Source organism: Sminthopsis crassicaudata, chromosome 2, assembly GCF_048593235.1.
Source record: "Sminthopsis crassicaudata isolate SCR6 chromosome 2, ASM4859323v1, whole genome shotgun sequence".
In the NCBI taxonomy this organism is placed as follows: Eukaryota; Metazoa; Chordata; class Mammalia; order Dasyuromorphia; family Dasyuridae; genus Sminthopsis; species Sminthopsis crassicaudata.
This window is the reverse complement of record NC_133618.1, coordinates 398757037-398779777: the sequence shown is the minus strand read 5'-3', so window position 1 is coordinate 398779777 and position 22741 is coordinate 398757037. Positions and strand designations below refer to the sequence as shown.

Here is a 22741-nt window from a genome sequence, read left to right as displayed (position 1 = left end):
TAAGGATTAATCATTAATAACTATTATAGCCATTTATTAACACAGCATAATAAATATATTAATAAAAATGAATGGTTAATTTGAGCCTCACAACAATTTTGATAAAAGTAGGTTCCATGAATATCATCCCTACAGATGAGACCGAGCTCAGAGGTTATATATCTTTTTTTTTTTTTTTTTTTTTTTTTAGGCTGGGGTTAAGTGACTTGCCCAGGGTCACACAGCTAGGAAGTGTTAAGTGTCTGAGATCAAATTTGAACTCAGGTCCTCATGAATTCAAGGCTGGTGCTTTATCCACTGCGCCACCTAGCTGCCCCTGGAGGTTATATATCTTGACCAGGATACTGTAAGAGTTGGGATTATTTTTTCCCTTCAATTTTATTTCCAGGTCATTATTTTCCTCCTCACTTCTTTTATTTCCTCCTTCTACACCCCCCATTGAGAAAGCAAGAAAAACAAACACACTTCATGCTCACCTCCACGTTTTAAAATCGCTGGATTTAAATTGGACTCAACTCAAGCCCCATCTTGTGTACGGAAGTCTTCCTGTCTCCAATCCTTCCATTCCATTTCCATTTCCAAGGAAAGGAAGGAAAGGCCTTTTCTTCTAAATTATCTATCTTGCATCCATTTTATAGGTATCTATTTATGTATACATTGTCTCCACTTGTGAGATAATAAGCTCTTTGTATCTTCCTCACCCAGCCACTTAAAATGGAGAAATCTTGTTTTAACTTGGGGGATGGATTCTATCATCTTGATGAAATTAATCCACAAGACAGGCAATTGATGGAGGGCACTGAGCTTCCATTTCTGGACACTGATAAAAGAGGTAATGACAAATTCAAGTGCTGGATTCTTTCCACAGTGAAAGTGAGAAACCTGGGTTTAGTCTGGGCTCCCCAATTCATTAGCTATGTGACCCCACACAGCTCATTCCCTCTGGGGGCCTCAGATTCTTTTTGACAAAACAAAGATGTAGCAAGGAAAGATCACACTTGCTTCTCACTAAATTTCAGGGTTGGGGGAGCATCAGCCCAAAGAATCCCTCAGCAGAAATCTCCCCTGGAATATCCTCCCCCAAATGGACAAGCAGCAATGGGGAGTTCCCTTTCTCTCAAGGCAGCTCAATGAGCTTTTGAAGAACATCAAATGTATATTAATGTTTCCTCTTAAAGTAACAAGCAAAACTGCTTTATTGGAATGTTTTCCCACTGGTCCCCACTCTCTCCTCTAGTTCTTCTTGGAGATAAAAGGCAGCTGAGATATTTTGCCTTAAATCTTCTCTTTTAGTTGTTAAACACTCCCATGTTTCTTTAATTAATTTTCATTTCATGGGCTCTGGTTGCTCTCTTGCCAAAGAGGTCCACCCAGGGCAGTGCTGTGGGAGTGAGGGAAGACGATCACCTCGTCTGCTCTGGAACTCGGTTTCCATCGGGATTTTCCATACTGACCTTGTGGCCGGGCAGAATCAATTGTTTCTCATGTGAACTATCAAAAGGCAATGCAGCCTGGTGGATAGTGGTAGATCTGGACTCAGGAAAACCTGGTTCAAAAACTCAATGGCTGCAAGCGAGTCTCTCCGAGACCCAGTTCCCTTACCAGAAATACAGACAATAAGCTCTGTGGTATCTGCTTCAAGGGGTTGTGAAACTCAGCTGAGATAAGTTTATATAAAGTGCTTTGTACATAAAGTTCTTTAAAATATGTAAATATTGACTGCCATCACTTTGTGCAAAAAATAAATAAATCAAAGATCATAGCAAGCAGCCCCTGTGTCTGCACGCCTGCTTCTGCACACTACCCTCAGGCATTTAACAGACCCCCTCACCAATTACAAGCGCCAGGCTGGGTCAGTCCCTTCCCCGCCTCCCCCAGCACACACAGCAGCCAGGGACTTCTTCCACACCAATCTTTTATTAGCAGATTTTTATAAACAAGTTAGGTTAAAAGATAACAAGGATGTAGAAAGCCCCTCAAGTGAAGCCTGTGTGAGCCAGACTCCAGCAGAAGGAGCCCGCTCTGTGCCCATCGATGGCGGTGGTGGCGGCAGCAGCACTGTCCAGGTCTTCCAAGGAAAGTGGGGAAGGGAAGTTTCCCAAGTTGAAGAATAGCAAAGGCCTTTGGAAACAGAAATGTCAGCAGGAGAAAGGTAGAGTCTCTCTTTAAAAAAAAATACTGTACATATATATATATATATATGTGTATATATATATAAATATTAGGTATAATCTCTATGGAGATCATTCAATTCATTAGGGACACGTTTGAGAGCAGCGAGCTCCTTCCCGTTACCCTAGTGTGCTCCTGCTGGATCCACTGGCTCATAGGTCGGGCTGGGATTTGATTGGATTTTTCCCCAGGTGGGAGAGGTTGGCAAAGACATTCAAGAGTTGGCTAGAAAAATCCTAGAGAAAAGAAAACACATAAGATTTTTTTGGCTATTGTATTTTTGAAGCAAAACAAGAGAAAAAGACTGAACTTATCTCACTGTGGCTACAAGAAAACCCAGAATGCATGGCAACTTAGCTTAGCTAATTTTTTGTTTTTATTCCTTATCTTTAAATCCTTTATCTGTGGACCCTGACCTGGGACCTCTCTCCCTTGCCTTTCCCAACCCTCATCTATAAGGTGGTCCTTGTTGTTATGGGGAAAAACAATTCACTAGGAAGCAAGAGCAAGAACCCAAATAGCTAAAAATGATACTTGGTGTAAAAAAAAAAAAATTACATTATCTAGGTGGAAATCAGAGCAATAGCCATGAATGGCCTAAGCTCTTCTCCATTATCTGAATTTTGCTCATCTTTTTTTAAAGAGGAAAAAAACTAACATCTCTAATTTCTAGTGCAGATCAGGAATTCAAAAAGAATCATACCTCTCTAATTGACAAATGGACAAAAGATTATGAACAATTTATAAAAAAGGAAGCACAAATAGTAAATAAGCACTTGGAGAATATAAAAAAAAAATCAAAGAAAGGTGAATTAAAACAACTTCAAGGTACTATGCCATATCTGTTTAACACTAATTGGCACAATTAATTAAAATCTTAAAATTGGCATGGCCATGAAAAAACAATTTAATTATATTTGTTGGTAAATGGCAAATTACCAAAATCTTTCTGGCTTTCTAGCTCTGGCAAGAACCTATAAAGGTTGTAAAAATGATCATACCCTTTGACCCAATACTACCACTACTGGGACAATATACTGAGTTACCAATAAGAAAAAAAGAGATTGAGGCCATTGGGTGGTGCTGTGGATAGAGCACTGGCCCTTAAGTCAGGAGGACCTGAGTTCCAATCCAGCCTCAGATACTTAACACTTCCTAGCTGTGTGTGACTCTGGGCAAGTCACTTAACCCCAATTGCCTCAGGGGGAAAAAAGAGATCAAAGATATGTATGACATCAATTTATAACTAAAAAAAAGGAAACAACTTGAATGCTCAACAAATGAGCTACAGCTAAACAGCTAAACAAATTATAGCATGAATTTCAGTAAGGTAATACAATGGAAGATAATAATAAACTTATATTCGTTAAAAAAAAAATCAGGAAAGACCTTTATAATGTAATTCAAAACAAAAGCAGAACAAAACTCATACTAACTACAAGTATATCTAAGATGATAAATGAAAAAAGGTCAAGGAGACCCCAAAGGAAATGACCCACAAACTTCCATGTGTCAAAATGCATTGAAGTGGGGGTAAATAGTGGGTTTAATATTTAAACACATAAAAGGGCAGAGCTACTTGCTCACCCTGCTGCTGGCCAGAGCTTAAGCTCCCCACTGGGCCTCTCTTTAGGATACTCCAAAGGCTTAGAGGGTTGTGGATCTGGGATCTGGGACCATAATACCTAACTAGGAAGGATGGAGAGAGGCCAGTAGCGTTTTTTGAAGAGAACAAAGAGTGAGTTACTCCCCACTCAGTGAGACCCAGTGAGTCAGAGTGCATACACTCAGTTACCCTCCCCAGAATATACAGGACAGGAAGACTGTTCCTCACCTGCTGCTTAATGCCTCTCAGTCTACTTGTTTAATTTTCTTTTTCTGTAGAGGAAAAAAAAAGAGAAGTGTGTAAAAGTCATGAAGGCTGGGGGGCAGCTTTTCTGTCCAATCTAGGTGATGATGATGCTGTCTAATGTGGATGAAAAACAGTCCTGAGAGAGAATGCAGATGTGATTGGCCAGGGCGGGTGGCAGGTAGGCCGGCCACCCTCTGGCCTCCTTGAGAAGTTCCCGCCTTTGAGAAGGGGGCTACAGCCTTCTTTTTGTCTGTCCTACAACTTCAGTTTTTTCTGGCTGCTTTTCTAGGACCTGCTCCCTGCCAAATATAGACTGCTGGTGCAAATTCAGGAACCTCAGAAAAGTACCAGGAGCAGAGGGGACAAATGAGGTTCCATTTAACACCACAGGCATTTACTAAGCACCTACACCATACAAGTATTATGCTAGGTACCAGGATGGCAACTGGACTAGCCCTATGATACAGAGCACTCCAGATAAGACAACTCCCACTGCCAATTTAGGTAGGCATCCTCCTTAAGTCTTTAGATTCTATACAGTCTTAAGGGCAGTTGGGTGGTGCAGTGGATCAGCCCTGAATTCAGGAGGACCTGAGTTCAAATCTGGTCTCAGACACTTAACACTTCCTAGCTGTGTGACCCTGGGCAAGTCACTTAACCAATTGCCTCAGTAGAAAAACAAAAACAAAAATAGATTTTACACACACACACACACACACACACACACACACACACACACACACACACAGTCTTATGGAATCCCCTAGAATGATGGTATCAAAATCAAATAGAAACAGGGGCCACTACACTGAATAGAAGGATCCCTCCAGAAGAAAACTACCTATTTAACATAATTTGTGTTTTTTATTTTTATTTTATTAATTTTGTTAAATATTTCCCAATTACTTTTTAATACGATTCTACCATAATATGGCGGCTAGCTGGAACAGCACATAAAGCAGTGGGCCTGGAGTCAGGAAGATTCAGCTTCCTGAGTTCAGATCTGGCCTCAGATACTTACTAGCTGTGTCACCTTGTCTGCCTCAGTTTCCCCATCCATCAGATGAGCTGGAGAAGGAATGGCAAAGCAAAGTACTCCAGTATCTTTGCCAAGAAAACCTCAAAGGGGGTCATGAAGTCAGACATGACTGAAGAAACTGAATACCCCCAATGATTCTGCCACCCTTGGGAGTAATGAGGGTCACACAGGGATATGTATCAGAAATGAGATGTGAACCCAAACTTCCAGGCTTTAACAAAAGTTAAAATGACAGTCTCTGCTCTCAAAAAGCTTGTTTCTTATTTGCTACTTACTGCCTTTTGTTACTAATGGTGGCAGTAAATACATGATAGTCTTTAGCAACTGGCTAAAACAGAATTCATATTGGAAGGTTTGGACTCATCCACCCAGACTCCATGACCTTGGAAAGAGTCCCTGAATGTCCGTTCAAGTGTTGACGATGCCATTCCTTACCAGCTATAAGGCCTTGAGTAAATTAACTTATTTCACTGAATTATGTCTTTCTTATCTCTAAAATGGGGAGAAACATGATATGTTATGAGGGTTCTTAAATCAGAAGCCTATAAACTTATTTAACATTCTATGTGAATGGTGTGTGGTAAGCACAGTGTGGGGAAATATGAACAAAACTGGAATCTGGGGGACCCTGGTTCACATCCCAATTCTATTATTTACTATCTATGGTAATCTGTGGTATCTGAGCTTGAGTCAAATCACTCCACCTAAATCATTCAGTTTCCCTTTCTGTAAATTAACAAGGATGAGTTTTAGGATCCAGTTTCTTGGCTTTTATAACACTAATCCAGTTTTTAAAAAAAAAAGTTAAACTCTATGCATTACATTCCTGCTCAATTCCACAGCTTACCTTTTTCTTCTCTTTCTTGAGGGATACTGAGGAAGCGTTAGGATCTTTGGAAATGGCCTTTTTTTTCTTCTTCTTATCCTTTTTGTCCTTGTCCTTTTTCTCTAGAAGGAGGAAAAGCAGAATGACTATGACTAATGGATATTAGAACAGGCTCTGTTATTTACAGGGCTGGGATGTGAGAAGATAAGAAGGAATCTAGGAGGCTAGGATTACCTCGTTCAAGAACAAGATAAAAATCTGAGCCCAAAGGGCAAGGTAGCTTTAGGATTCAATCTAGATCTAGAATGCACATATAACCTTCCACCTTCTGGGGCTACTCAGACTTCCAGAAGACTAGAGCTGAGAGAAGTAGGGGAGGCTTCCAGGCCTGGGTAGTAGAGATACTCAACTAAGACATGAGACACCTGAGAGATGTAACTGAGAATGAGTAGATACAGAACTTTGGCTGTGCTCTACTGTAAGAAAGGGCAACCTGGCAGTAAGGACATGAACTATGTCCTTGGGGATACTTCCCATTTGGGCACCATCTTCTTGCTACTGAAAGAACACCATCAGTGGGTTCCCCCGAGAGGTCTGGGAACACTGAGTTGCATGTTCTCAGAGGGCCCTGGAAGATGTACTTTAGAAGTTGAATATCAGGCACTTACTCTTGTCAGATTTCTTTTTATGCTTCTTCGCTTTTTTGGTCTTGGTGCCTAGCATTTCTCTACTTTCTCCCATTGTGACTGTAACATTTCCATCTGGCTTCCCTTTGTTCTTCTTGGAGTGATGCAGCCCCTTTGGCTTCTTTTCTTTAGCCTCATTACTGGCTTTCTCTTTCTTCCCCACTTGGGGAGCTGCGGGGGTTTTTTCTTGTAAAGTCTCCCCATCCTTATGGATTTCACCCATCAGCTTCTTTTTCTTGCTCTTCGGGGCTTTAGCAACAGGGCTCTCCTCAGGCAGTTTTCGTTTTGATTTTGACTTGCTCCCCTTGCCTGGCTTTAGGGGTTCAGTGCTCTTTTTCTTCTTCTCTAGCTGTGGCAGGTCACTGAGCATTGTTATTCCAGAGGCTTTGGAGTTGAAGAATGTACTGTTAGGCTCTGAGTTCTCATTAACATTTGAGACCTGGTGCTGAATTAGAGAAGGAAGGTTGGAAGGAGCCATAGTCTGCATGGGACTCTGACAGTTGTTGCCCTGTTTGGGTAAAGTAGTTTTACAATTGACTGCTCCTGGCTTGAACCCCTTTCTTATCATCTGACGCCTGGAGACTGAGATCTTAGGTTCTTTTCCTGGAGATTGGGAAGGAAAATGATGTCATGGACTCTGGAATAGATCAATTTATGTTTGGCTTTTGACTGCAAGTCAAAAGTCACACGTAACACCCAATCAAGACTCAGGAAATCACGATTATTATTTAATATTGTTTCAGAAATGCCAGTTACAGCAAAAGAACAAGAAAAAGAAGCTGAAGGAATAAAAAGAGGCAATGAGGAAACCAAACCACTATTCTTTGCAGAATCTACAGAATCAACTACAAAACTAAGAGAAACAAGTAACAATTTAAGCAAAGTTGTAGGACTTAAAATAATTCATACAAATTGTCAACATTTCAATACATTACTAACAACCCAGCAGATCAATACATTACTAATAACCCAGCAGAAAGAATTAGAAAGAAGAACTCCATTATTAAATACTTATGAGTTTGCTAAGGCAAACCCAGAGACTATGTGAGCACAATTTGGATTTCATAGAAATATAGATAGAGCTAAATGAATATTAATTTCTAGTGAGTAGGCTGAACCAGTAAAATAAAAATGAGGATTCTATCCAGTTCAGTGCCATACCAATCAGAGTACCAAAAATTATTTTACAGAGCTAGGAAAATAATTAAATTAATCTAGAAAGATAAATGGTCAATAATGTTAAGGGAATCCATGAAAAAAAATGTCAAGGAAGATGGCCTAATACCAAATTTCAAACTTATTACAAAATAATAATCATCCCAATAATCTGGTACTGGCTAAGAGAGTGGTGGATCAAGGAATAGATTAAGTACACAGATCTCAGAAGTAAATGACTTGTAATCTAGTATTTGATAAACCTAAAGATCAAAGCTTCTGGGTCAAGAATTCATCATATGACAAAAGCCATTAGGAAAACTGACAAGCAATTCAGCAGAAACAAGGTATAGACCAACATCTCACACCATATACTAAAATAAGGCTAAAATGGGTAAATAATTTACAAAAAAGAGGGTGTTATCATAAGCAAGCTAATTTAGCAGAGCATGGAAAACTTTCCTTGTCAGATCTACAGATAAGGGAAAAGTTTATGCCCAAACAAGAGATACAGAGGATCACAGAAAGTAAAATGGATAATTTTATTTCATGAAATTAAAAGATTTTGCACAAGTAAAACCAATACAGTCAAAATTAGAAAGATAGAAAGAGGAAGGGGGGAAGAGGAATACATAAAATTCTCAGGTAAAGGCCTCATTTCCTCAAATACACAGGCAACTGAGTCAAATTTACAAAGATTAAAAAAAAAATTTACAAAGATTAGAGCCATTCTTCAGTTAATAAGTGATCAAAGGATATAAACAGTTTTCAGAAGAAGAAACATCAAAGGATTCATGATGAAAAATGCTATCTATTTATTGTATAAATATGTATACATATATTGGATTTAACATTTATTTTAACATATATTGGATTATTTGCCATCTAGGGGAGGGATTGGGAGGGAAGGAGGGAAAAATTTGGAACACAAGATTTTGTAAGGGTCAATGTTGAGAAATTATCCTTGCATATGATCTGAAAATAAAAGCTTTAATTAAAAAAAAAAAAATGCTATCTCCAGAGAAAGAACTGATGAATTCTGAGTGCAGAAGCTCCTCACTAATAAAGGAACACAGTTACTCCATATTCAAGCTGCTACTTAACATTAACACTATTGAGCCTCTACTTGCTAGAAATTTCAGGAAACGAGGTTCAGGCCAATGGATATGGTTAATCCCGCCAGCAGAGACCCTGTACTTACCCGTTTGGGGAGGCTTCTCTACTGATCCTATCTCATTGTCGGTCTCAGAATCACTGCTGTCATCCTGAGGACTTTCTTTGGAAGATGCTGACTGAGCTGGGCCTGCAGAGGCAACTGCTTCAGGTCTTTGCTTAGGAGGTGCCTTCTGTAACTGAGGGTTGATGGATATAGGGAGAGATGAACTGGGAAATGCATAGGCTGAAAGGATAGACTGACAAGACACAGCAGGTTACACAAAAGATCAGAGCAGAAGCAAGGCTGCTATCCAGTGCCCACACTCTGGGGCAGATCACAGAGCTGGCAGCTAGTATGCTCCAGAGAGGGTATAGTCCCATTCCTTCACATCAAAGATCAGGGAGCCATACCTTAGAGAAGGAGATTGGCTTGCCCATGTTTGCCCAGGTAGAGAGGAGCAAAGGAGGACATGAATCCATGTTCTCTGACTCCAAATCCATTATAGGAAAGTTGCCTTCTCCTCCTTTTCCTAGGCAAAGGGCAGGGCCTTAGCCTGCAGTCTCTTATTTTTGGTTGTGTCTGATTCTTCAGGACCCCATTTGGAGTTTTCTTGGCAAAGATACTGGACTGATTTGCCATTTCCTTCTCCAGTTCAGGGTCACACAACTGCTAAGTGTCTGAGGGCAGACTTGAATTCAGGAAGAGGAGTCTTCAGGTCTGACACTACATACCCTGCATCACCCAGCTGTCTTGTGATCTCTCTTTTGCCCCAATCAATCTAGGCTTTTCTCTCTCAGAATTTGTTTATTACTAATACAGATCAATAGCAAAGCTTGTTAATTAAAAATCAAGTTCGTCCTCTTAAAATAAAGACTTCAGAAGCATGGGGCAGGGGGTCAAGAAGGCATTGTTGTAGTACAGTCTACATCAACTTCAGTAAACACGGATGACAAGACTAAGTCTTTTCATGGTTTCCCTCCCTCTTTGATCTGACTCTAAGGCCTTTGTATGCCCTTTCTGAGGATGCACTCAGAGGCCAGCCTCCTAGTGACAAGCACTCCCAAACCGTCTCATGGATGACCAGTTCGTCCCCTGGGGGCAGGGTCAGCATAGCCTCTGAAATTCCAGGGTGGCCTCCACTCTACCAGGAGGCACCAGCGGACTTTAATGGAAGAGTGAGACATAATACTCATACACGCTTTGAGCAGTTAGGTGGTGTAGGGGGTAGAGTGCCAGGCCTGGGGTCAGGAAAATAATTCTTTCTGAGTTCAAATCTGGAGAAGAGTTGGATTTGACTAAAATGACTCAAAAAAACTTGTGGGTTTTAATTTACAAAGTATTTTGTTCCCAACCACCTTGCGGAGTGGAAATGCAACTATGACTACCCCTATTTTACAGATGAGGATGCTGAACCAAGTCTACCAGCACCTGCTTGGTAAGGCCTTGGGTACATCGTGACCACTAGGCTGCTCTGAGAGGGGAGAACAGGCACCAGTCAGAAGTAGAGCCTGGGGAGGGATCAGGCTCTTAAGCAGGTACTGCACTTCTGGTATAGATGAGATGGGGAGGCTCAGAATCAAAAATAATAGTAATAATAAAAATAAATGAAAATCCCATCAAAGTGTAAGAATAGCTTTCAAAAGACAACATGCAAATTATGAAAAACCACATGAAAAGTATTCCAAATCATTATTAAGAATAAAGCAGATTAAAACAATACTGAGTCTAATACTTTACATGAATCAAAAGAGGAAGAAGGTAGGAGAGAGAAACAGTTAATACTGGAAGGACTGTGAGGAAAAAAAAAAAGGCACATTAACACATTTGGCAGAATTGGGAATTAATCCAACTATTCTGGAAATCCATTTAGAATTATGTAAGAAGAGTTTTTAAAATGGTCACAACCTTTGATTCAACAATCCTGCACTCCTGGGCTGTATCCCAAGAAAGTCAAAAAAGAAATAATAGTAGCAGCACTATTGGTAAAAAGCAAAAATCTGAAAACAAACATGACCATTGAATGGGGATGACTGAACAGATTGTGGAATATCAATGCAAAGGAACGTTACTAAGTGTACTGAAGGAATGAATAATAACAAATAAAAATAACAATAGATTGAATGAACATGGAGAATTCTAAAAAAATCTGGAAAACCAAAGAGGTCTTTTCAAAAGACATAGATCAAGATAAACAGAACCTTGTAAGAATAATATACTCAATGGCTAACCATGTTATCAATGAAAATAACACTAAAGTAAAAGAATTTATGTGGAACACAATGGCCAATGTTAACTCCATATACATAAACAACAGTATCCTTCCTTCCTTCCTGTTAATAGGGATAGGCACATGGTGTGTGGCGCAGTAGATAGAGTACCCACTTCCTATTAGTGAAGTGAACCTGGGGCAAGTCACTTAATCCCAATTGCCTCCATAAAAATAAAAAAATAAAAAGTAAACTATGAGTGAAAATTTACAAATATTATCAGTTATAATCACTACGAACACTTAATTTTGATAAATATTTTTTTCTTAAGGGAAGAAAATCATAGGAGATGGGAGATTATTGGGAAGTGAAATGTCAAACAAAAATTATCAATTCAAAAAAGTAATTAAAAAATAAGTAAACAAAAGTAATTTTTTAAAAGCCATTCTTTTGTTAGTCATGGCTCTAGGGAACAGAGGGACCAAGCTCTAATGGGCCTGAAGAATGTCAGGATATTGGTCAAATACTATAAGAGTTTGTTGATCAGTATGGAAACTTAAAGACCTAATGTATGTTCTTGAAAGTTAAAGATACCATTTTACAGCATATTTTGAATATATTATATATTGGATATAGTTTGAGGAATTAGGTAGTGGGCCTAATTGCTAATGCTTTCATAAAATACTTTGAGCAGTATTTCATTTTATCAGTGGATAGAGTGCTAATCTTGGAATCAGAAGGCCTGAGTTCAAGTCCAACTTCAATACTTATTTGGCTTAAGCTATTTAACTCCTCCAGTCATAGTGTCCTCATCTGTAAAATGGGGCTGATAATAAAACCCACCTCCCAAGACTGTGAGAGCATAAACAGATCATATACAGGAAAATGTTTACAAATGGTGATGAACAATGCTGTAAAATGTGATGAAACCCTCACAATGCAATGAGAAGTGCATGCTCTAGTCATAGCTCTCTTAGTAGTTAACAGCTCTCCCTGCCATTGCTTGCAACAGCAAAAGTAAATAAACAAGGGGCAGCTAGGTGATGCAGTGGATAGAGCACCAGCCTTGAATTCAGGAGGACCGGGGTTCAAATCTGGTCTCAGACACTTAACACTTCCTAGCTGTGTGACCCTGGGCAAGTCACTTAACCCAATTGTCCCAGCAAAAAAAAAAAAAAAAAAAAAAAGGAAATAAACAACTGAAAGAATAATCAGTTCACTTTTCTGAGCCTCAATTTCCTCTCTGGTAAAATGGGAGAAACCTACTTTACAGGATTGTTGACAACAGTCCTTGATACATCCTGGTTTCCCATAGAGCCAACCTGTGCCTGTGGTTTCCCAAGAAGGAAACGCCCCTCATCAATATAAATGACCGAATCACAGATCTAGGACTGGATGATTTGAGTTTGACCCCTCGTTTTTAGATGAAGAAACTGAGGCTCTAGGAAGCAAAGTCAATTGCCCAAGATCACCCAGGCAGTCAGCCTCAGAGGTGGGTCTGAATGCAGTCCCCCTCCCACTCTGGCTCCACACTTTCTACGTGTATTGTAACCCTAAGGGCTAACGGGGAGGTGTAGATCAGAGACAGGCCGGACCTCGGGCCAGGCTGGCTCCGTACTTCCCGCGAGGTCCATCTTTAATAACAAGAGCTGACAGCATTACTCAGGGACACAGAACATCTCCCCTCTCACCCCACACTCCCCAATCTACCTGGGAAGGCTCTATTATTTCGTCTTCACTAGAATCCTCGGGGCTCTCTGTCTTCACAGAAGCTTTGCCCTTGGGGGAAAGACCTGTGGGAGAAGCACACACAGATCCGTGAGAAGGGGCAGCAGGACGGGGCCCTGCTCGGGGGCTGGCTTCCCCAAACGGCTCATTCTCTGCCCACTTTCATTCATCCTCCATCCCCGCTACATCCTCCTCCTGGAGACCAAACCAGCAGCTTCCTTTCCTCCTCTGCTCTTCAAATCTCTCAATATAAGTTTTCCTTCTAGGTGGATTTCCACAAACTTTCAGGGTTCTAGAAATAACTGAATGCTAGTAAGGAGACCCCTCTGTTAGCAAACTTCAAATGCTTCGGGGTTACACTGGCTCCCCTTTTTATCTCGGGCCGCCACTGCCTTCATCGGTAGGGAAGACTCAGTCTAGGCTTTCTCAAGATGGAGCTTAAAATGGCAATGATGCTCCGCCGCGTTAAACAGATGCGAGGGCAACACAGACCGTGCACAGAAGCAACAGCTGACTGTTCAAGAGGACCCTAAAAGGCAAGTCTCTGCTGCATGCGGAGTACGAAGGCTCCAGTCCTGGCTTTCGCAGTAATCTGCTGGGGGACCTGTCACTTAATCTCTCCTGGGCCTCAAGCTTCCTTGTCTGCAAAATGAAGGCTCTGCTCTCTGACTTCCAAGATCCCTGCTGGCCTTGAGTCCCATGAGAAGCCAATGACAACTGCCGGACCCTTCACTTAGAATGAAACAGGAAGAAAGGACCCAGAGAAGGTCCTGCTCTTCCCTCTGTACTAAAATTCTTCCATCTTAGAGTAGCCAGCCTTCTCCCAGACACCCTGCCCTTGGCTGTCTCCACCTTTATCAAAGCTTAGTGGAAGGGGCACAGGGCCATTTTTTTAGGTGCCCTTACCTAGACTTTGTGTCTGCTTTGCTCTGACTGCATCTGGGTCTTCTTTGTCACTCTTTGTACCATTGCTAGCAGTCATAGAAATGCTGTTTTGGTTAGCTGTGGCTTGGGTCCCCTCAGCAAGCTTAGATTTCTTGTCCTGCTTAGCTGTTTTGTTCTTGTCACAAGTGGTCTGTGGAATGAACATGAAGAGTCTCTTAGAACAATGGCATCTTAATCCAACTGGAAAAAAAGAAGAGAGAGTAAAAAGAAGGAAATACTTCATGCCCTGCCTCCTCATATATACTTAGTACCCATCCAAATTCAGCATTCAAAACTCAAATCTGTCACAGATCCTTTTGATGCCTCCTTAGTTAAAGCAGTCTTATTCTCTTTTCAATCAAAGTCTAATTCTCTTTGAGACCTGACAATTCCGCTAGGATCAAAACATGTACCTAATGACTGAGGTACTGCTGAACCAATTATGGCATATTAATGGAATATTAGTACATCATAAGGAATGCAGAACACGATAAATAAGAAACCATGTAATCAGTTGCATCCAACTGAAAAGCTTCTTTATGAACAAAATCAAAACAGGTTTACAAGAGAAATGATTAAACAGGAAAATTTACACAGCAAATATCTTTGATAAAGTGGCTCTCTAAAATATGCTGGGAATGTATATAAACATCTAAGATTTTCATTACTATCATATTTTAAGAAATTGCCATAGACATCTCAGCCTTCTGTAATAACCCCTCTGGTTAGTCAGCAAGCATCAAACATCAAGGGAAGATCCTCCACCAGCAAAAAGATTACAATCTTCTTAATGTTCAGATGATAAGTTAGCATTTTTTAGCAAAAATTTTAAATTACATTATTTGCATTGTTTTTTAGACATAATCTACTAGCATACTTAACAGATTACAGTATATAACTTTTATATGCACTGAGAAAACAAAAAAATTCATGTGACTTGCTCTATTGCAATATCTACTTTATTGCAGTGGTCTTGAATGGAATTTGTAGTATCTCCAAGGCATATCTCTTTAAAGATGTATCAATGTTAGTATTGATATAGCTATATAGGATCTTTGGCCTTCTTTAAGGATTTATATCTAATAGCAACAAATACAAAAAAAATTATTTATAGTAGCACTTTGTCATAGTGAAAAACGAAGAGAAAAGCTATCGATTGGGGAATAATGGAATGAATTGTGGTGATAAATGAATTAAATATTGTGCTATAAAAAAATGACAAATAGAATTCCAAGAACTTGGGAATATTTGTGTCATTTGACCTTGGAAAGAAAGCAAAACCATAAAGCCCATATGCACAATGACCAAGAGGGGAGAAAAGTGCAGTTGACCAAAGATGAACTCAGAGCTGTGAGAGTGAATGAAGCAGGCCTTCCTGTTCTTGGCAGAGAGGGGGCAGAGAATCTATTTTCAGCCACAGTCACTGTGCCGATTTGTTCTACCTGACTGTGCTTTCTGTACTTACTTGAAATAAGAAACCCCAGGGTGGGGAAGAGGGAAGTCACTGGGAAGTGACAGATGTCACTCTAATTCAGAGTCCTCTGCTCTGCCATCTGATGGCTCTGGGCTCTATAACTAAAATTTGGAACTTCTTTCATTTATTCTTAAATAAAGGAATGTTTTGGAAATAACTAAACTCTGAATTGGTTGAACCAATATTCATAGGCTGGAAGGATCAGGGACAAAGCACTGACAAGGAGCTTAGGCAAAGGTGTCAGCAGCCATAAGTAGAGAAAGAATGAGCTTCCCCAGAGCTTTGTGGGGGGTTGACTAGTAAAGAATGAGTACAAAAGGAAGAAAATCCTAGACGGCAACAATAGTCAGCTACATGTGTGTGTATATACATGTATAAATAAGATAATGAAAGGAAAAAACATTCCAAAAGGGCAGGGGAAACCTCTTTTGGAAAATACTATCTCAAGGTAAGGAATGATTATTAGCAGGAAGGCCAATAAAATAAACCCAACGAACGTAGTAAGTACCCTCCTTCATGGTAAGGAACTTTGGGGGTGAATGAGGAAGAATAATACTGCAGGAGTGAGAGACATACCAAGGGTTGACAACAAAGATAAGAGAAGATCCAACAGCAGGAAGGGTTTACTCAACCTGTAGAGTACAAGGGGGTGGATGTCGAGAGCAGCAGGCCTAAAGTACACAATGATAGAGTGGAACCAGGACTAGGGGTTGGGGTGCTGTCATGGGCTGTAAACAATATAAATCAATGCCAGTCTAAAATTGCCTTAGCAGTGAGCAACCTCATTAAGAAAAATGAGCAGCAGCTTCCAGAATGAAGGAGTTACAGCTTTGCTTTCTCTGCTCTGGTCAGATCACAGCTGCAAATACCATGTTCACTTCCCCATTTTAGAAAGAATAGTGGTATGGTTCTTTCTATTCATTTTAATAATTAATAATGTTGCTAGAACAGGAACAATGATGGTTAAGAAGATTGGAAGTCATGTTATGTAAGAACACCATCACCATCAATAATAACTAGAATTTATAAAGCATTTTAAAGTCTGCAAAGTGCTTTATGAATATTATTTCCTTTTATCCCTGCAACAACCACCTTGGGAAGTAGGTGCCATTTTATTATCCTAATTTGACAGAAGAGGAAACTGACGAAGACAGAGGTTAAGTGACCCAGAGTCGCACAGTTATGAATGTCTAGGAGGCTGAATTTGAATTCAGGTCTTCCTGACTCCAGGTATGCCCATTCTTCCACCCAGCTAAAGATGGATGAAAGAATTAGGGACAATCAATGAATGTTGGAAGGAACCTCAAAGGAGGCAAAGTGCAATCTATACCCCTCTACAAGATCCTAGGTAAGTGACCTTACCTATAGGTCACTATAGGTATCCTATAGAATATCCTATAGATATAGACTCTCCAGTAAAGAGGGGTCCATAGCCTTCTAAAGAAGGCTATTCCATTGTTGAAAGTCTGACTCCAAAATCTGTTAGATTGTCTTGGGAAAGAAAGACTTGCTCTGGTTAACTGTAGTAAGTAAAAACAAGAGGTACTATAAAAAAAATACTATTAAAGAAACTTATCTAAGCAATAAACAGTCAAAAAATGGACTGAGGTGTTTTGGGAGCTCTTGGATTACCCTTTGGTAGAGGTCTTCCAGCAGAAGCTGGATTCCTTGTCTGCCATACTGACAAAGGAATCTTGCTTAAGGAATCAATCAAGTTGGACTCAATCAAAGGTGTCAAACTCACTGCCTGCAAAAATTCCAAGAGCATCATGGACAACATTAAAATATAATTGGGAACTGTTTTAACAAAATAAACATATAACATAGATAATGGTAGTTTTTTGTTTGTTTGTTTTGTTTTGTTTTGTTTGTTTTCCGAAGTCAATATGCAGACCTGAGGGACCTATTTCAATTTGAGTTTCTGGCACAGAGGACTTCTGAAGTGTTTTGCCCCTTCTGGAGTCTGTATGATTCTCTGGCAAGTGGTCCTGAAAAAGGCAGTGAGGAAGATGACATGGGCAAAGCATGAGAAATGCCAGGAGAGGTCTATGGGGTTTCTTGGGGGTTCACTAGCCAGCAGGAGAGGATAGGGATTCCAATTTGTATCTGGTCCTTATAGTGAGACTATAGGAGGTCATGAACAAGGATCCCTCAGTGCTGAAATCTATCCATGGAGGAAGTGATACACAGAATCACTGGAGTAAATGATAACAAAGTGAAAAAGCAAACAAAACAGAGTTAGATAATTTATTTATAGACTAAAGTTAAGGAATAAATAATGACAGCAGCAGTGAGGTAGTGCAGTGGACAGAGCACCAGCCCTGACTTCAGCAGGAACTGAGTTCAAATCTGGTCTCAGACACTTAACACTTCCTAGCTGTGTGACCCTGGGCAAGTCACTTAACCCAGATGCTTCACCAAAAAAAAAAAAAAAAAAAAAAAAAGAATAAATAATGACAGAATGTTTAAAGTGTATATAAGAAAAAAATGACAAATGAATGAAAACATTATGAAAAGGAATACAAACTTTTGAGTAATTAAAGACCAATGATAGTCACAGAAAAGAAATAATGTCATACGGCTTTGCTGCATACACTGTCAGTTATACGTGGTCATTATGTTAAAGGGTTTTATTGACCTGCATTTGTGTTACAAGGAGAATTTAATGAAGAAGGGACAGGGGATCTCCTCCCTGCCAGATATGACAAGAGGAACCAATAAAACTTTTTTTTTTTTAAACAATGAGAAACAGAGTTAGAAAGGGAAATTCCATTTAAAGTAACTATTGATAATATAAAATATTTAGGAATCTATCTGCCAAGGGAAAATCAGAAACTATATGAGCAAAACTACAAAACATTTTCCACACAAATTAAGTCTGATCTAACCAAATGGAAAAATATTAAATGCTCTTGGATAGGGTAAGCAAATATAATAAAAATGACAATACTACCTAAACTAATTTATTTAGCGCTATACCAGACTCCCAAAAATTTATTTTAATGATCTAGAAAAAATAACAACAAAGTTCATATAGAAAAACAAAAGGTCAAGATTATCAAAGGAATTAATGAAAAAAAAAAATCAAATGATGGTGGCCTAACTATACCAGATCTAAAATTATATTATAAAGTAGTGGTTACCAAAACCATTTAGTATTGGCTAAGAAATAGACTAGTTGATCAGTGGAATAGGTTAGGTGCAAAGGTCAAAATAGTCAATAACTTTAATAATCTAGTGCTTGACAAGCCCAAAGACCCCCAGCTTTTGGGATAAGAACTCACTGTTTGACAAAAATTGCTGGGAAAATTAGAAATTAGTATGGCAGAAACTAGGCGTTGACCCACACTTAACACCATACACCAAGATAAGGTCAAAATGGGTTCATGACCTAGGCATAAAGAATGAGATTACAAATAAATTAAAGAAACATAGGATAGTTTACCTCTCAGACCTGTGGAAGAGAAAGAAATTTATGTCCAAAGAAGAACTAGAGATTATTATTACAAAATAGAAAATTTTGATTATATCAAATTGAAAAGTTTTTGTACAGACAAAACTAATGCAGATAAGATTAGAAGGGAAGCAATAAACTGGGAAAACATTTTTACAGTCAAAGGTTCTGATAAAGGCCTCATTTCCAAAATATATAGAGAATTGACTCTAATTTATAAGAAATCAAGCCATTCTCCAATTGATAAATGGTCAAAGGATATGAACAGACAATTCTTAGACGAAGAAATTGAAACTATGTCTAGCCATATGAAAAGATGCTTCAAGTCATTACTAATCAGAGAAATGCAAATTAAGACAACTCTGAGATACCACTACACACCTGTCAGATTGGCTAGAATGACAGGGAAAGATAATGCAGAATGTTGGAGGGGATGTGGGAAAACTGGGACACAGAAATGTGAATACATTCTGGAGAGCAATTTGGAACTATGCTCAAAAAGTTATCAAATTGTGCCTACCCTTTGATCCAGCATTGCTGCTATTGGGCTTATATCCCAGAAATACTAAAGAAAGGAAAGGGACCTGATGTGCCAAAATGTTTGTAGCTGCTCCTTTTGTAGTGGCCAAAAACTGGAAACTGAGTGACTGCCCATCAACTGAAGAATGGCTGAATAAGATGTGATATATGAATGTTAAGGAGTATTATTGTTCTGTAAGAAATAACCAGCAAGATGATTTCAGAAAAGCCTGGAGAGACTTATAGGAACTGATGCTGAGTGAAATGAGCAGAACCAGGAGATCATTGTATACTTCAACAACAATACCATATGATGATCAATTCTGATGGACGTGGCCCTCTCCAACAATGAGATGAACCAAATCAATTCCCATAGAGCAGTAATGAACTGAACCAGCTACACCCAGTGAAAGAACTCTGGGAGATGACTATGAACCACTACATAGAATTCCCAATCCCCTTATTTTTTTTCTGCCTCCATTTTTTTATTTCCTTCAGAGGCTAATTGTACACTATTTCCGATTCTTTTTGTATAGTAAAATAACCATTTGGACATGTACACATATATTGTATTTAATTTATACTTTAACATATGTAACATGTATTAGTCAACCTGTCATCTAGGGGAGGGGGTGGAGGAAGGAGGGGAAAAATTGGAACAAAAGGCTTGGCAATTGTCAATGCTATAAAATTACCCATGCATATATCTTGTAAATAAAAAGCTATAATAAATAAAAAAACACACAAATAAATAAATAAAATAAGCAATGAGAAAAAAAAGCAAGTAGGACATTCTGTTTGTTTAAAAAATAACCAAAATAAAATTGTAAATAATTTAAAGTTCAATGTTTTATGTACTATCATCTACAAATTTTGATTTACTCAAATATTTATTTTTGATGATTGTTACTAAGAACAAAAAAAAACATCTCATTACATAGAAAAGTGGTCCTGACTGCCAGTTGGTGAAAAATTTTGAAAACACTTAAAAGCATCAATAATTATGTTGTCAGAAGATCTGGGTTTGAGTACTGATTCTGCTAACATTGAACTTATATGATCCCATGTAATCAATTGCTATTCTTTCTAGGTATTTGTTTTCTCATCTATATAAAATGGGAATGACAACATCATCCTGCTTATTTGCTATAGAACTGATGTCAAACTGAAACATCAAAGGGAGACACAAAGCCATATGTAAGGATCCCTCTGGGCCACATCTTGACTTAGAAAACCATATACTATCTACATTCTATTGTTTTATTTATCTTTTTTAATATTTCCCCATTAGGATTTAATCTGCTTCAGGATGCAATGAGAGTTTTGTGGGATATGTGTGTGTGTGATCTCCACTCTAGGTTGTTGGGATAATTTAAAAACTATAAGCAGATGTAAGAAACTGTATAAACTGAATAAGGAGCCACTTTAAGACCTTATTAAGGCTCGTTGGCAGTCTAAGATACGTTTGAATAGCTCCCTTGGTCTACATTTCTTTTAGCTACAAAAAAATTAAGATATTATTTATATTTTCTGATGGCTCTTCCAGGCCCAATGCAAAGACAGCCCTTTGTTAACCATATAGGATGGGAAGTCAGGAAACCTAAAAAATCTCAGAATTGGAGTTTGGATTTCAGGCTTAATTATGTAGCTATAATAGTAGTAGTGGTGGCAATAATGATTAATAAAATTAATAATAATAATATTAACAATGAAATTAACATTTCACATTTTATAAAAATGCTTTACATTTTGTACTTTGTACAAAAACCCAAAAAGTCTCACAGGCATACTCAATTGACAGAGGAGGGAGATGAGATCCGAAGGAGGTAGGTGTTTTGCCCATGATCAGATAACTAGTAAAGTTTTGATTTGATTTGAACTCAGGTGTCCTAATTCTAAGCCTAGACTCCATCTACTATATTACCCTGTCACTTCAAAAGACAGGCTATATGAAAGCCAACAAACTAGTCAGGTGGACTTGAACGGAAGTAGTAACCCCTAAGCCTTGTTTTAAATTTCCTTCCTCAAGGCCATTTTCCAGGTACCTGGGAGGTTCCTGTTCCCTGTTCCTCAGAGGCAGACTCACTACTGGACTCTTCACTACTAGCTTCAGGCTGGCCAGTGCTGGGTAAACAAGTTGCCTTTTGGCACATGGGGGCCACTTCCACCATGCTGATCTTTATTGCTGGAACAGGTAAGAGTGAGGGAGATTTGTTAAGTGCAAGAGAAAATGGACCAAGTCTATACTGTGACCCCCCTGACCTCCAATCTATTCTGCAAAGATAAAATTAAGAATCCCCACTTACCATTTTTTTTTTTTGTTTCTACCAATATCCCCTCTTCACCAATCAACCACATGCATAAAAATTTAAGAAGGTAATTCTTGCAAAAGTTTCAAAAATATCAAAATGCTTTTGTCCAAAGATTCTTTTTGGTGGCTTTTCCTATACTAGGATAGCCAATGTCCCTTCAAGAGGGAGGGGGTATACCAAAGCCAAAGTATCTTAAAGGAGATTTCTTCGCCCCTCCCTCCATCTAGCTAGACTGTAGTTATATAGGACCCTGCAAACTCCACCCAGTTATAGTCAGCAGCCCAACATATACATATATGTGTGTATATATAAATATATATAAACATAAATATATATAAGTGAGGGCAGGGGTCTTACTAGGAAGAGTTGGATGTTGGGTATCGGGGATCACATCATTCTCACTCTCAGAGGAGCTTTGTTCCCTGCTCTCTGATACTTGTCTCTTCCTGGAAGCTGTCCCGGCTTTCGTGGGGACAGCAGCCTTGTCAGCTGGACTACGTTTGGGGTCGACAAAAATCAGAGGGTTTTTAATCACCTTTAAAAACAAAAACAAAACACAAATCCCCCAACCCCGATGGATTAAGATCTTTGATGGCAAGAGGGTTCAGTGGTTAAAAAGTACAGGATCAGAGGTGTGGCTACACTAGTTTGTGACAGATTTTAGTGACTGCAAACTTCACTAAGGACCATTTAGCAGTCAAACCCCCCCCAAACAAACCTTAATTCTACCTGAGGAGGCTAACTTAGATGTCTGTTATCCAGAATGAATGAGGAGATAGTCCTTCAGTTCTATTATGCCCTGCCCTGTTCAAGACTTCACAAAGAATTCATTCTTATCTTCACTTATTTACTTATTTTTTTCCTGTGGAATTTCTATGTCTAGTTCAACACCATATTTTAGGAGGATTTTGACAAGTTGAATTGTGCCCTAAAGAGGGCCACCCCAGGATAGTAAAGGGGATGAGAAACTACCATAAGGTTCTGGAACACACAGGAAGGTCATGACCACAATTTTCAAATATCTGAAGGGCTATCAGTGGAAAACGGATCAGGTGTGTTCCTTTGGCACTTGAATGCCAAATTCAAAAGAGCGGCTGAAAGTTTCAGAGGGAAAGATTTTGAGTTAATGTAAGGAAAAGCTTTCTCAAGTCAGCAGCATTAACCAAGCGCCTAACTCTGTGCCAAATGCTGCAGAGATCAAGGGGGGAAAGAAGCAAAAACAGCCTGTGTTCTAACA

General features: G+C 39.1%; 2 protein-coding genes across 2 annotated transcripts in view; both read right to left on the bottom strand.

Moving 5' to 3' along the window:
• Positions 1-1898: 1898 nt before the first annotated feature.
• Positions 1899-22051, bottom strand: LOC141556885 (uncharacterized). The gene is made up of 9 exons (XM_074291791.1): positions 21862-22051; positions 21238-21377; positions 13728-13896; positions 12804-12886; positions 8932-9082; positions 6558-7178; positions 5911-6011; positions 4007-4050; positions 1899-2408 (listed from the first exon to the last, which is right to left on the bottom strand). The coding sequence occupies exons 2-8, from the start codon at positions 21361-21363 to the stop codon at positions 4024-4026; spliced, it is 1278 nt and encodes a 425-aa protein (XP_074147892.1). The 5' UTR covers positions 21364-21377; positions 21862-22051; the 3' UTR covers positions 1899-2408; positions 4007-4023.
• Positions 22052-22674: 623 nt separating this feature from the next.
• Positions 22675-22741, bottom strand: part of LOC141552870 (uncharacterized) — a 53528-nt gene continuing 53461 nt past the window's right edge. Inside the window, exon 23 of the mRNA XM_074284806.1 lies at positions 22675-22692. Coding sequence (XP_074140907.1) covers positions 22675-22692 — 18 coding nt within the window. The remainder of the gene's footprint in view (positions 22693-22741) is intronic.

Excerpts from the sequence above, each read along its gene's own strand:
- LOC141556885 (XM_074291791.1), bottom strand. The coding sequence starts at position 21,363 with ATGGTGGAAGTGGCCCCCATGTGCCAAAAGGCAACTTGTTTACCCAGC. Across the intron at positions 13,897-21,237 it reads AGGGAACAGGAACCTCCCAG|ACCACTTGTGACAAGAACAA; the intron begins GTACCTGGAAAA and ends TTCATTCCACAG. Across the intron at positions 7,179-8,931 it reads AGAGAAGCCTCCCCAAACGG|GAAAAGAACCTAAGATCTCA; the intron begins GTAAGTACAGGG and ends CCCAATCTCCAG.